The 15,145-nt window shown below is 38.3% G+C and overlaps 1 protein-coding gene across 4 annotated transcripts in view; it reads right to left on the reverse strand.

Annotated features, from left to right (window-relative positions):
• Positions 1-15,145, reverse strand: part of ITGB4 (integrin subunit beta 4) — a 1,147,860-nt gene that overhangs the window by 839,604 nt on the left and 293,111 nt on the right. For all 4 annotated transcript variants that reach the window (XM_044084971.1, XM_044084972.1, XM_044084974.1 and 1 more), the window contains exon 3: positions 7,739-7,821. In XM_044084971.1, the coding sequence (XP_043940906.1) occupies positions 7,739-7,821 (83 nt within the window). The remainder of the gene's footprint in view (positions 1-7,738; positions 7,822-15,145) is intronic.

Here is a 15,145-nt window from a genome sequence, read left to right on the forward strand (position 1 = left end):
AATAGGATCTTCAACTGCATGTGTCTTCTGATTACAGACTGTGATGCTATTGCTCTACAGTCCAAGTCTACTGCATTGTACCCACAGGTGATCATGTGTTTTCCCATTTTTAAAGGCATGTAACTAGAAGTGTGCATATTTTGGTTCTCATCTTGCATTTATGCAGCTAAATCCTCCTCCTATAGGATTTTACCTTGATACTTTGCCATTGGAGTATGTAATGAATCTCCCTGAAAGTAAGCATGACCGCTCTTTACTGAAGCTACTGGGGATATTTTTATCACATGAGATTCTAATGGGGCTTGGTACCAATTTATATTCTTTGGTTGCATCCAGAGAAATGACAGAAGGGTCTATCACCAGGATTTTATGCAAAGACTGGCAGGACTGCCACACCTTATAGAACAATTTGGACTTTTTGAGCGTTAGGCTTTAAATCTGGTTCTGTATAGGCTGGTAAATGATATCCTCAAATGCTTTGTACAGTACGGGGAAACTTCAAGTTGAAGAAATGTCTTCTCAGTGCTGGATGTCTCCTGAGACACCCACTTAAAATGTTCTCTCATAATGGTGAGTGCTTCAGCAAAGGAAACATCTTATGGAGAACAGCCAGACAAAATAGATTTTTTCATCTTTGAATCATAACTGACTGGGGGGAAAAATTGAGAGGTATAGGCTAAGTCCTCTTTATCTTTAAAAGAGGATTCTGATTTCTCAACAGGGGAAAATCTCATTTTATGTCCTGCTGGACCAGATACACAAATGTACATGTGAAAAGGCCCATGTTGTAAACATAGTCATGCAGTACAGAGTTGCCTTGCTTGCTTCCTAGGTCTAGATGGGGCACCAGGACCTGTGAGACTTGCAGGGTGAATGGTGTACATTGGTCATGCATACCTGTCTTCACAGACAGAGGCCTGAATGGACCAGTAGGCCCTGCTACAAGGGCCTTTTTAGACAACGTACTATGATTCACTGGTCTGTCCTTCAGTCTGCTCTTGTGCACATTGACAGTCAGTAACCCTGAATTTATTTACCTCTCTTTGCTTCGGCTATTATGCAAAGTTCTACCACTATGCAAAGGTCTTGTAACATGGACATTACAGGAGGTTTAAGGTATCACAAACTCTAGATTAGCTAGTTTTTCTTGTAGTTTTTAGTATGCAAAGGTCTGGTACTTAAAGTGGCATGACTTCAGCTTCTGGTGTATTGGGTCCCTACTATGATGCTCAAGAGGCAGTGTTATCTACTGCTAATATATCACCTTCTGTATGCATTTGGATAAGACTGGCAAACTTACTAGACACCAAGACCAGGAGCTGGGCAGGTACATCATCAGAAACAGCATCTTCAAGCCTGCTGGGTGTTCACATCTATTGGGTAGTTTATGAATGGCCTTCCACTCCTTTGCATTCTTTTAGAAGTTTCTCTCTCCTTTGTTATCCTTGTAATATTTTTCTGTGTGCCTTTTTAGGGGCAGGAATTCCACCAGAGGTGCAGAAGACTGTTCATTGGCCTGCATAATAGCCCACATTTTCAAGTGTGTTAATGAAACAAAAAGTGTTGTTTCTATGCTTTGACAGTTATCCATGAGATAAACCTCTCCTAATCAAAATAAACACTTGGGCGTGTAAAACCTTATACAGGACCCGGTAAAGGCTTTTCAGGTCTGCATCAGACATGGTTCAGAAATGAACACAATTTCCATGAAAGCCATTTCAGTAACAAAGTAACACACACAAATCAAATTATGAGCAAAAGTAAAGTAAAAATTTCCCCCATGGGAGCACTTATCTTTAGTCTTGTTTTTTTTTTTTTTTTTTTTTTTTTTGTATAGGGGATCTTGGTTAGAGACCAGACTGGGTGACTGCAAATGTTCTTAGTGACATATGCAAATCCCAACAGCAAAAATAGAACTGAAGAAGGTTTTTTATACAAGATGCAGAAGTTCATCCATGCACTAGGGAACAGTCAGCAAATACTAACACACTAACAATGCATTGAGAGCCAGGTTGGCCTGGTGTATGTCTGTCTGTGGCTAATTCCCTTTGGTCATGAATACTGACTGATGCAACAGTGAACCAATCAAATAACAGCTATAGTTAGGAAATGACCAAAAGAGAGTGCATTCATAAAAATCTACATAACTAGTGTAAATCTATAACAAAGAACTTACATGGTTACTGCAGCTCACAGAAAAGATAGAGAAACAGTAACTCAAATCACAATAAAAGAAGTTAAAATGGATAAATAAATGGGATCCCATGGGCTGGTTTGTGTGATACATACAGTACTTTGTACTATAGATTTAGGAAACTGTTCATGATTTGTCACTTCTTGGTTCATTATGAAATTCACTCCCAAAACCTACAATGCAAGATATTTAATTTCTTACTCTACACCCAAGTTATTCCATGTTTACATCTTCTTGTGTTTGCATGGGTTTTCCCTAAGACTTTCAGTTTCCTCCCACATCCTAAACACATGTAGTAGGTGAACTGGCAACTTTACATTCTGCAGGTATGTGTGTGTGTGTGTGTGTGTGTGTGTGTGTGTGTGTGTGTGTGTGTGTGTGTGTAGACGTACCAATCTACTTTCATTTTGTACTTGCCTAGTGGAATCTTAGAATGGCAATGTTCAAGGGGTCACTATATTAGTCAGATTAGACTTGTCAGCATTGGATGGACAGATTTTACATATATGAAATACATGGAAGGCTGTTATTCTAATTGTTCTAATCCCATATTACAAGCTATTTCATTTATCACCCAAAAAATACAGACTTCCATATATTCCATGTATCCATTTTTTTCCTTTATAGCATGTATTACTGTTTTGCATTCCTTTTCTTAGTTACAATGATTTTAATGACCAGGATACTTCATTGATGGCTTTCTAATCTAGTTCTGAGAAAATTTTAAATTTTTCTAAATGAGCCATATAATTTTGTACTATTATTTAAGCAATGGGTTCCCTGACAAATACTGAAAGACCAAGCTGTTAAATCCCTGAAAAGTGAAACAAATGAAATCCATATTTTTTCAAAACTTGCCAACATAAAACCATTAAAGTGACACATGAAAGAAATCCACAACACAGAAAATAAATAAATAAATAACCAACACAGAATTTTGTATCCCCACTCATATCCCATTACTTGCATATGTCATACAGCTATGGAGGCATTACCAATAATACAGTTTACTTTTGAGTTAAATGGTAAAATCAATGCCTTGGAAATGATGACTCAGGTTTAATCAATTATGCTGGATGCTAGCGCCAGTGAATGAGAGTGAGCAGATAGTACTAACTCAACAATCCTGCAGGGAAGAATGGCAACTGTCTGTGCTACAGTGCTGGCATGAAGGAACAAAAAGTGCAGATGACCAGAATATGCTCTCCTGCCCGGTAATGTAGAAAAACATTTTAGGCAAGGTGGAACACATACCCAAGTTTCCATGGTCTTGTGGGGGTACCATCATGGGAAGGAGGTGCCTAACTCACTAGGCCAGAGGACTCACTAGGCCAGAGGAAGTGTATCCACTCCCTCATTGCTCTGAAGAAAAATTTCCCTTCCACCTTTTTACTGTCGACACTAGTAAATGTAGAGGGTGCAGCAGGGAATAAATGGGCCTACAGGAGGAAAAGGCTAGATGGTCAGCTAACACAGGGTCAGAAATGATAACTCAAACACCATACGTAAGTGAATAATATGTATAATTCATCTTGGTATGCAAGTTCTGTGGAGGTGCACTAAAATAAATTGTTCTATACATAATCATAAATATAATGACATCCATGACTGTGCACACTAACATACCTGTGCACAGTGGCTAGGTCAGTCAGTGCAGATATCATTAGTCTTATTCACCAGTGTTGATAGGCTCCTTAATGTATGTGAAACATTTTGGAAAACAAATGAAATGTTCTGGCACTACATGGTCTATGGTTGAATCCTGCTATGACCACTAAAGGTGAAATCTTACCTAACTGGTCTACAGATACAGATGGGCAGAATGCCTCACTGTGACACTGATGGAACAGATTTATTTATTAATCCTGACACTGAATAGTTGGCTACAGATGTAGGAAATTGAGGGTGGAGACCTACTTCACAAAGATGTTATACCACAACATATCCCACTGGTGGAAGACAGACTTTAGCTTTGAGCACTGCTAGAATGGGATAATGTGCATGTTAACTGCTCACAGTGCATACAGTGGCAGCTTACTCATGTCTCCTTCATGTCTGAGATAGTTAACCACACTTGCTCCTGCCTGTAAGAGTGAAAAAAGGGAGTGCTCGAGACCACTGTGCACTGTTTTGGGGCTTTTCCACTTTTCTCAGTGTTGTGCAGTCATATTTAGTATGACTGTGTGGTATGTGCAGTGGGACTTGCTCCTATGAAAAAAAATAATTCCAAGTTCTGCAATTTGCTTAATTTTAATGGCAACGTTCAAGGTTGCAGGGCTAAACATGTGTGATCACTACTTTACAGTTGTGAGTTAGCATAATAAAAGCTACAGTAGCACATGCTCATTTCTCACCTTTTGCTAACTCGTGTAGCCTGTAGAGAAGCTAAGGCTGTTTGCAAGAAAAAGCGCTGAGTTCTGCAGAATAACTGCCCAGGACAAGCAAACAGACTCTCTACCCCCTTTCCTGGACCACTCTGAAATAAGGCACTGAATACATTAATTTTCTGCTGCTCCACACCATGGAAGTGGAGACCCTCAACAGGATGGTCAGCACTGTGTAGGTTGAGTTTGTTGGTCGCTTTTCCAAATCTGGAGTGTTCAACAGTTCTTTTTAACTATTTCTAGTCTGGGGGCAGAAAACACAGTATAAGAGCAAGAGAGGAAGCTAAGAGGGTGTTAGTGTGCAACCCCCCTTCCAGCACCACCCTCTTAGCTAAATATATCTATTTCCTACAGAAGGCACTGTACAGAGGAAGGCATACAAGCCATTGAAGAAGTCATCTTTTTATGATAATTTGTATTTCAAGTTAACTAAGTACTGCTGTGCAGAGAAACTTTTCATTTTCTTTCTTGTGCTGTGCCAGTGACTGTATATTTATTATAGGGGCTTCCTCCCACATCTACTTTGCTTTGTCTATATATTTATACTGGGAGAGTTTCAAACCATTCTTGTTTCAGCTAGAACTATCAACAGACTTACCAATGAGTATTTGTCCACTACACTGTAAAACTTCATTGGAGAAAGAATGGGTCATATAGGTGATGTAGCAGCAAAAATCACCAGATGCTAGATGGCTTACACATAGATAATGGAGAGATTTAATATGGGCACGCTGTACAAACAACTGGCATTTAAAATCTGAAATTAGTTTAAGGGGTACCTATACCAACTGCAAGTAGTTGAAATCTCACCATGACACATACTGAACTAGTTTAATACAGTTCAGATACCAGCATAAATGATCAAGGACTCACCTCATCACTGTGGCAGTACACTGGTCTAAGGAGGATAATGTAGGACAGACAGACAGACTCCATTGGCTATAAAATGACTCTTAACTCTAGTACAAGATGTTACTCAGACCTAATATTAGTGTGCTGAAAACTACACCTTATTGTACAAGTTCACTGCCGCAAACCAAGCACTTCTCTGTAATTTAACCAAGCTAACAGCAATGCTTCATGGAAATTAATTATCTGTGCTGCATTAGCTATACATGACAGATCTGTGCTGCATTAGCCACACATGACTTATCTAGGATGCATTAGCCATGCATGGCTTACCTAGGATGCATTAGCCACACAAGACTTTCCTGTGCTGCATTAGCTGCACTTGATTTATCTGTGCTGCATTAGCCTTGCATGGCTTATCCATGCTGCATTAGCCACACATGACTTATCTGTGCTTCGTTAGCCATGTGTGACTTAAGTGTGCTGCATTAAGCACATAAGGCTTACCTATACTGCATTAGCTGCACTTGACTTATCTGTGCTGCATTAGCCATACATGTGTTATGTCTGCTGCCTTAGCTGAACTTCATTTATCTGTATTACATCAACCACACGTGATTTATCCTGGGTTGCATTAGCCATACATGACGTACGTGTGCTGCATCAAGCACACATGGCTTATCTGTACTGCATTAGCTGCACAACTTACATGTGCTGCATTAAACACACATGGCTTATCTGTGCAGTATTAGCCACACATGAATTATATGTGCTGTACATATGGGAATATGTGTAGCTTTTAGCCGTATGTGAATTATTTGCACTGCTTTCAAAATACATGAATTACCTGTACCACACTAGCTATATTTAATATTCCCCACAGAAAAAAGATAGCTTCTTAAAGCAATTTGTATTATAAGCTGACTCGGTAGTGATGAGCAGTGAAATGTTCTATTCTGTTCTCTTTCTTATGCCATGCCAGTGACCCAGTGTAAAAAAAATCAGCTTGGTTTGCAGTGTCTGAGAGCAGAAAATAGCACTCACAATCTACAGGGCATATGTGTTTTTCTAGGCAGACATGTGGGTAGTGCATCCTTGATGTCACGGATGGCAATATGGAGTAGGATTACTGCACCTGTTATCCTTCAGTATGTACAGGGGTAGATGTGAAGGGGGAACAAAGCAACAACAGATGCCTGCATTGTAAGACTGGAATACAACTATACATGCATTGCAAGCCTTCATCTACACTGTTATATTCACATTTAAAGAAGAGACGTCTAGACTTCTCCAGGACAAGACAGACTGCAGATCCCATGATCACCTTCAGAGCAACCTATTAAGACCGAAAGAAAACTTAATGTAAATGCAGTGATACATTCTCCAATAAAATAAAAAGGTAACTAGAATTATAAAGTCTCATTTTAAGGGATCATTATCAAAGAGAAAATCAGCCTGGTGTGATAAGTTGGTAGCAGCTAAAATATGCCTTTGAAATGATAAAAAGACAGTTAAAAAAGCAGCTTTAGAATGTTGTCAAGCCTGATTACTTCATTGAGTATAAGAGTTCATGTTCACTTAACAAGCAACCATAATTTTGCTTCTTTTATCCCAACTATGCTGTCTCTGGGTAAAGTCCTCCCAGTATTTCAGTGACCCTCTGTAGGTACATGTACAACTTTGGCATAGTGCACTACTGGTTTTGGCTACTTCCACAGTCTCACAGAACCCTTCTCCCTAATACACCTATTAGGCCCTTATTCCATATGACAGTGCCCCATTTACCATCACATTGCAGGGCAAGGGCTTTTTCTTAGCTGCCCTATCATCTAACTCCACTTTGGGATGAGCAAGCAATAACTGTAAACACTATGGGAGATCAATGTAAACTTCTAAGTGAGCCTCATTTTGACCTCTGACAGACCGCTCCTCCAGGTTAATTCTGTCATATCTGCCACAGTCTCCTGGCCCCCACCACAGGTGAAATCCCTCTTCATCCCAGTGTGTGTGTGTCCTGCCCCACCTCACCAAGAAAGTCACCGCCACTCAGTTCTCCCTTTCCATTAGGTGGTTCGCTGGCACCTAGTTGCTACTCCTTTCCAGATTGTAAGTGTTTGGTAGGAAAATGCCAATGCCTTGTGCCATTGAATGTTGCTGACATATAAAACTATTTGACTACGAGTGTCCATGGAATACATTTTCAGTACAGTGTATTTAATCAAAAAACATTTTCACATGAGGCCTCTTACACATGACACAAACACATCAATAAGACTGCATTTAAAGGCTGTATCATAAATAGATGACATACCTCATCTGCGCAGTAGGAGCACATTTCATCCACACGGATGCATGCTGTGCAGGTCTTTGCTCTGGAAGCTACACACCTGTTTACTGTGCAAAGAGAAAAAAATTAAAATAAAATATCATCAGAAGGAGACATGCAAGAAAAATTACGCTAAAGCACAAAGGAGCAGCACAGCATGAAACTTCTGCTTCTAACAAGTGGTCCGGCATGTTCTGGCAATCTGTCAGCTTCTACAGGTGAATAAATAACAGAAATGCACAGAAACTGACTACCAGCACTTTCTTCCTTTGTTTTCTTTATATTTTGCCTACTTTTTCTCTGGTTACAGTACATTAACCTAAAGACTTAATGTTTTTCAAATATACTCCCAGAAATTAAGGGCCAAGAAATGATTAGCTTGTATTGCATTCTTTTTTAAAACAGATAGCTTTATCTACACTATTGTCTAGTGAGTGACTAATGCATTGTCCCAGTTACTTATCTGATATTTAAGAGCAAAATACCAGCTTTTAGACCTTTTCTCTCCTTTCAGGAATCGTTTTCTATTTGTTCCACAAGAATTTAGCAAATTCAGAAATATTACAAAATGTACTCATGGAAAGTGTGCAAAGGAACAACACAGTTCTATGACTACTAAAAAGCAAAAGTTCCTTCAGCGCAAAAAAACGTGTCTTACAATGGGCACATTTAATTGTATAAAATATACTTTAAATAAGACTCACTAAAAAGAGTAAATAAAATTATTTTAAATAATTTTATTTTACAACAGCACCACATATCACTCAATCATAGATAAACTTGGATTTAACTATAGCTGTGGATCTTCAGCCTAATTATGCAGAAGCATACCTCTCATCTGACCAGATTTGCACAGAATGTCCAGATTTCTGCCTTATATTTTTGGTCTGTTCATCATAAAATTTTGGTTTTCTGGCAAATTACTGTCAAATCACTGGGTACTGAAGTCAGAAAGTAATGAAAACACTGAGTTTCAGACCATACTTCAGAAAATTCATGCTAATGCAAAATTTGTTGCTCTATCAACTTCCTAAATTTGTTAGTGCAATATTTAATGATTGTCCCTATTTTGGGGGTTTTGTCCTCATTATATATGACTTTGTCCAGATGTCTTGGTCTTAGAGGTTGAGAGGTATGTGCAGAAGGCTAGCCATTGTACTGAGTGCCAAAAGTTATGGATGAAATGGCCACTGTTACACAGTAGTACATCTCAACCGTCCAGATTTTTGCCTCTTATTTTTGGTCTGTTCCTCATAACATTTTTGGTTTTCTGTATTTTTGTGGCAAACTAGTGAGGACTGAATTCACTACATAATTACAGGAATTTGAGTTTAAGACATCATATCCTTAAGAAAATGCATGGTAACGCAATCTTTTTTTATTCTAGCAACTTTCTGAGTTTATAAGAGCAATATTTAAAATCTGTCCCTATTTTAGAGCATTGTCCCCCATTATTTTGGGCTTTTCCCAGACTTTTTGTCTAAGAGGTTGAGAACTATTCACAGAGTCTACATGGAGAGATCATGTACTTATGAAGTGTCACACACGTGAAATGTGTACAATTTGTAGTATGGCATATCCATGGAATCACCAGCTCTCAGAATACATTTTGAAACAGCACTTTACCAAGCACCGAATTCAGAAAGTATTGTAGTATGGCATATCCATGGAATCACCAGCTCTCAGAACACATTTTGAAACAGCACTTTACCAAGCACCGAATTCAGAAAGTATTGTAGTATGGCATATCCATGGAATCGCCAGCTCTCAGAACACATTTTGAAACAGCACTTTACCAAGCACCGAATTCAGAAAGTATTGTAGTATGGCATATCCATGGAATCACCAGCTCTCAGAACACATTTTGAAACAGCACTTTACCAAGCACTGAATTCAGAAAGAACTACTCATTAGTGACTACGTGAGTAAAATATGAACCACTGCAGCTTTCTTTGACCTAAAAGGCAGTGGACGATGCTGCGTCCCAAGCTCTGTTCTACTTTTTTTCTTTATAGAATTCCTCAGTTTGAGCAGAATTCTGACTCTATTAACATATTTGTTTAAAAATGACTTGGCAAATTGCATTAAATACAGTCACTGCACAGCTGCAGACCTGTAATAAACATCAATCCGCTTCCTGTTACTTAAACCTTATATTTTATCCTAACCAAGTTTAAATCTAGTTAATTTTCACAGTCTGTAATGTACGAAATATGCATGGCTGGATATCTATTCTGTGAAGAAGAGCTTTCTAATATTACATTTAAAGGCAATATACCATGAATGCCTCTTTCTACCATCCTGCCATTTGCCTTGCACTCCCAATCACTAACTTTATTTTCTAACAGTCCTGCATTCTCATACCATATTTCCTCTATCTCTTCTTTTCTCTAGTAATAACATAATTATTTAACAAAATTATTCCTAGTATGGGAAATTTTGCAAATGCAAAGTACTTCTAACCATCACCTTCTAGCTTTCAATAACTTTAACCTTTCCGTACAGTCCCTGAGATTTATCCACAGACAGTACTCAGTATGGTGCCTTATAAATGTCCTTTAACAAAGGGAAAGCAATCTCTTCATAGTTGGAATCAATGTCTCTCCCATTAACAGCACCCAGGTTTTATTTGTTTTAACATTGGGAGTCTGATGATAAACTTTGTAATACTCTTAATTTCAACTCAACCCATCCTCATCACTAAATTCAAGTATCATTCCATGCAGCACATAATTAACTATTGGCCAACATGTTCCAAAATGCCCCTCATCCATGTACCTTTGGAGATTAATTAACTATAATCTACCCATTCACCTCTATGCCTCCTTAAATCCTTCTCAAGCCTTACTTAATTCTGTCTTGAAGCACTATAGCTACATTAGAGTCATCAGCAAACAAGTTAACATTATTGTCCCAGCTTCATGGCATCGTACAGGCTTGTACAGTCATCCTATAGTAATGGTTATGGACATAGCTCTTAATTTCTTGGTTCAAGAATCAAGGACAATGGCATAAAGTCAGGGGCAATTTTCAAATAATACTCTAATACACACTTAAAAAGGTTAACAAAACAAGAGTCTTTGCATCAACATGCATTTTCTGAAGAATGAGAAGTATGACTCTCTAATGTCTGACATCACTGACTCACCGTAATCCTCTGTGATTTAATAAGTATGACTCTCTAATGTCTGACATCACTGACTCACCGTAATCCTCTATGATTTAATAAGTATGACTCTCTAATATCTGACATCACTGACTCACCGTTATCCTCTGTGATTTAATATGTATGACTCTCTAATGCCTGACATCACTGACTCACCGTAATCCTCTGTGATTTAATAAGTATGATAATCCTCTGTGATTTAATAAGTATGACTCTCTAATGTCTGACATCACTGACTGACCATAATCCTCTGTGATTTAATAAGAAGTATGACTCTCTAATGTCTGACATCACTAACTGAACGTAATCCTCTGTGATTTAAAAAGTATGACTCTCTAATGTCTGACATCACTGACTGACCGTAATCCTCTGTGATTTAATAAGTATGACTCTCTAATGTCTGACATCACTGACTGAACGTAATCCTCTGTGATTTAATAAGTATGACTCTCTAATGTCTGACATCACTGACTGACCGTAATCCTCTGTGATTTAATAAGAAGTATGACTCTCTAATGTCTGACATCACTGACTGACCATAATCCTCTGTGATTTAATAAGTATGACTCTCTAATGTCTGACATCACTGACTGACCGTAACCCTCTGTGATTTAATATGTATGAATCTCAAATATCTGACATTACTGACTGACCGTAATCCTCTGTGATTTAATATGTATGAATCTCTAATATCTGACATTACTGACTGGCTGTAATCCCCTGTGATTTAATAAGAAGTATGACTCTCTAATGTCTGACATTACTGACTGACCGTAATCCTCTGTAATTTAATAAGTATGACTCTCTAATGTCTGACATCACTAACTGACCGTAATCCTCTATAATTTAATAAGTATGACTCTCTAATGTCTGACATCAGTGACTGACCGTAATCCTCTGTGATTTAATAAGAAGTATGACTCTCTAATGTCTGACATCACTGACTGACCGTACTAATGTCTGATATCACTGACTGACCGTAATCCTCTGTGATTTAATAAGTATGACTCTCTAATGTCTGACATCACTGACTGACCGTAATCCTCTGTGATTTAATAAGAAGTATGACTCTCTAATGTCTGACATCACTGACTGACCGTAATCCTCTGTGATGTAATAAGAAGTATGAAACTCATGACTGGCATTATTGACTGACTTGTAAAAATGTAAATACTGCAAGAAATTCCAAAAACGCCAAAGTCAAAAAACATTACTTGCATACATTATGTGTATTTAAAAACTAAGAAGCTTCAGCCGGTAGAAAATGTTTTTTGATGTCCACGATATAGTAGAACTGTTTGTTTTATTTGAAGGGAGGTGGAGTTTGCTTTCTAAGCAAGAAATGGACAGCCACTCATATTACTGTTTTTAAACATGTGATAGGAAGGAGGGGAATTTAAACCCCAGTGTTTTAAAATGTTTTTATCTGAAGAAGTTGTTTTTTGTAAACAACGAAAAGCATTGTTAAAAGCTTAATAAAATTGTTTCCTGCATCTGTGTAGAAGGAGGTTGTGTTTTGGGCGATTCGACTTGCACTGCTTTGGCATTTTTGGAATTTCTTGCAGTGTTTATATTTTTGCAAGTTTGTCTTTTGTGGTGGATGGATGCCAAAGCGACTGCTAGTCTATTGCCCACATCTACTCAACTGGACAATATGGGTAACTTGTCAATATTGATTGAGATGCTCACACAAAAAGTGAATAGTTTATCGCAAAGGCTTGACAGGGTGGCCAAGTCACAACAACCTATGCAAAACTCTACCTCCATGGACAGTGCAAGTTCCGTTCTTTTATCCGCCAGGAATGGAATGGAGAACTTGGAGCAGACAACAAGGGGAAGTGGGACGACTATGACAGAACAAATAGACCAGGGAAGATGTACTAACGGACCGAATAGGGCCAATAACATTGTACAACTCAGCAATACATCTGTTAATACTGGTAATGGTTCAGGGCAACAACAGAACCACCAGTCTGTTCCCTTGCAGCCTATAGGGGTTCCAGACTTTGCATCATGGATAGGGAGGCCGTTTCACTTTGCTCAATCAACTACAAATAATATACAGGAACAACTGAGTGAAGACAGAGTCGATTTCACAACAAAATTACACCTGTTTGACCGAAAGTTAGTGAAACTAAGGAAAATTCAACTTGAAATAGCGTACTTCCAAGAATGTTCACGTCTGAAGGTCATACCTAAGGGGCTTAGATCATGGCAATACCCGACGGGGCTTGCCGAAGGGTCTCTTTTTCATCGTGACCTTATTAAATTATTTGACAAGCATGGGTTTGAACTTTTGGAGTTGATGTGTAAACACTATCAAGAGGCAGTGAACAGCGTGTTAAAAGAGACAAGCAAGCTGGGACAATGATATTAAAAAAGGTATAGATTTTCAGAGATACCACTTTGAATATGAGTGGATCTATAGCAGCATAGACCAGTATGTGGCAAAAATAAATGCAACCAAAATTAAAAAGTTGAACCGTGATATTAAGGATTACAATAATGGAACAGCTTATCCAAAACCACCAGAATCCCAAGGAAATTTCTTAGTGAGCCCATTTGAGACCGTGTGGGAAGAAAGGAGTGAAGAAGTAGCAGCAGATACGAGTTCTACAAGTGCTGGTAGTGGGGGCAACTTGTCGGACTCTGTACATCAGAGTGAATACCTAGCCAACAACATGAGAAACAATAAACAACCTCACACAACCAACAGCTCAAATTTTCAGAACAGAGCTTTGAACCATGCACCTGCAACGGGCCGGAAAGCCCAAAGCAAAACCAAGAACAGGTGGAACTAAACCTGGACAGTATGGACATAGAACTAGATACCACACATGAATGTAAGGTAATCTATAATTCTAGTTTGGACTTTAAAATATTCAACTACTCTAAATTTGTTTTTTCCGCTGAACTAGTGGAGTTATTGGCTAAGGGATTCACCTTTGTAATTTAGCAAAAACTTTGGTTGAACTAAAAATGTTTGTCAGGAAATTGAATTTATGTGCACTAATGGGACAACAAATAAGTGCAAGGGGGGAATATTATATCCCTAGTACTTATCACCTGCCCTTACACCCCACAATAGCACTGTTTGACCAACTTTGTGAACTAGACATACGTTATGTTACAGGAAAGTCCTTATTAGGAAATACAAGTGTATTTAACATTAACAAAGAAGAAAAAGACATGTTGGAATCTTTGCAAAATTTTCCAATAAGAATTATGGAACCAGACAAGGTGGGTGGCCTAGTGGTGATGACCTATGAAGATTATAATAACAGGATGATGGATATAGTTAACACTGACACTCATGTGGAAGTATCTAAGAATTAATTAAATATTAGATACTCTAGGATTAGGTCTTACATCAATGACATGTTTATAGAAGCCAGGACAGACACTGACCTGTATAATTATCTCACCATGCCAGCACCCAGGGTACCTATCCTGTTTGGAATACCAAAAGTCCATAAAAACTTGGATAACCCTCCTATGTGACCACTAGTTGGCGCAAGAAACAGCATCACATATGCATGTGCAAAAGCTGTTGATAACATTTTGAAAAAATATGTCAAAAGTGAAAGGCAGATTTCTAAAGATTCATGGTAGTTTTTAGCGGAAATTAATAGAACTACATTTAGTGAGGAATTTAATTTCCTCACTATAGATGTCAAGGACCTTTATTCCTCCATTCCCCACGTGGAAGCAATTGAATGGGTGGCCTCTATAATGAGACAAAAAGAAGCACCATGTCATGAGATTAAGTTGGTTGAGGAACTCTTGGACATAATCCTGTCATGCAATTATGTAACATTTAGCAACAAGTACTACCTTCAAAAAATAGGTGTGGCCATGGGCTCCCCTTGTGGGGCCAGCGTGGCCAATTTGGTAATGGTGTTTTGGGAGAGGGAGCAGGTTATGTCTAATTCACATATCCAAGAGAAAATTCAACTGTATACACGTTTCTTGGACGACATATTTATTTTGGTTAAGGGAGACATACAAGTTGCACAAGAGATGGTTGAATTTTTTAACTCTACATCAGAATTCCTCAAATTTACATCATGTTTTGCACAAGATAGAATAGCATACTTGGATGTAGATCTAATTAAAGACATGAGCAATGCATGCATTATAGCAAAAATATTTTGCAAGGACACATACTCTAACTCTTTCTTGCAGTATTCTATCTGTCACCCCTTTACACAAAAGAAATCTGTAAT

The sequence above is a fragment of the Protopterus annectens genome, chromosome 10.part0, assembly GCF_019279795.1.
Source record: "Protopterus annectens isolate FY-2018-M chromosome 10.part0, PAN1.0, whole genome shotgun sequence".
In the NCBI taxonomy this organism is placed as follows: Eukaryota; Metazoa; Chordata; order Ceratodontiformes; family Protopteridae; genus Protopterus; species Protopterus annectens.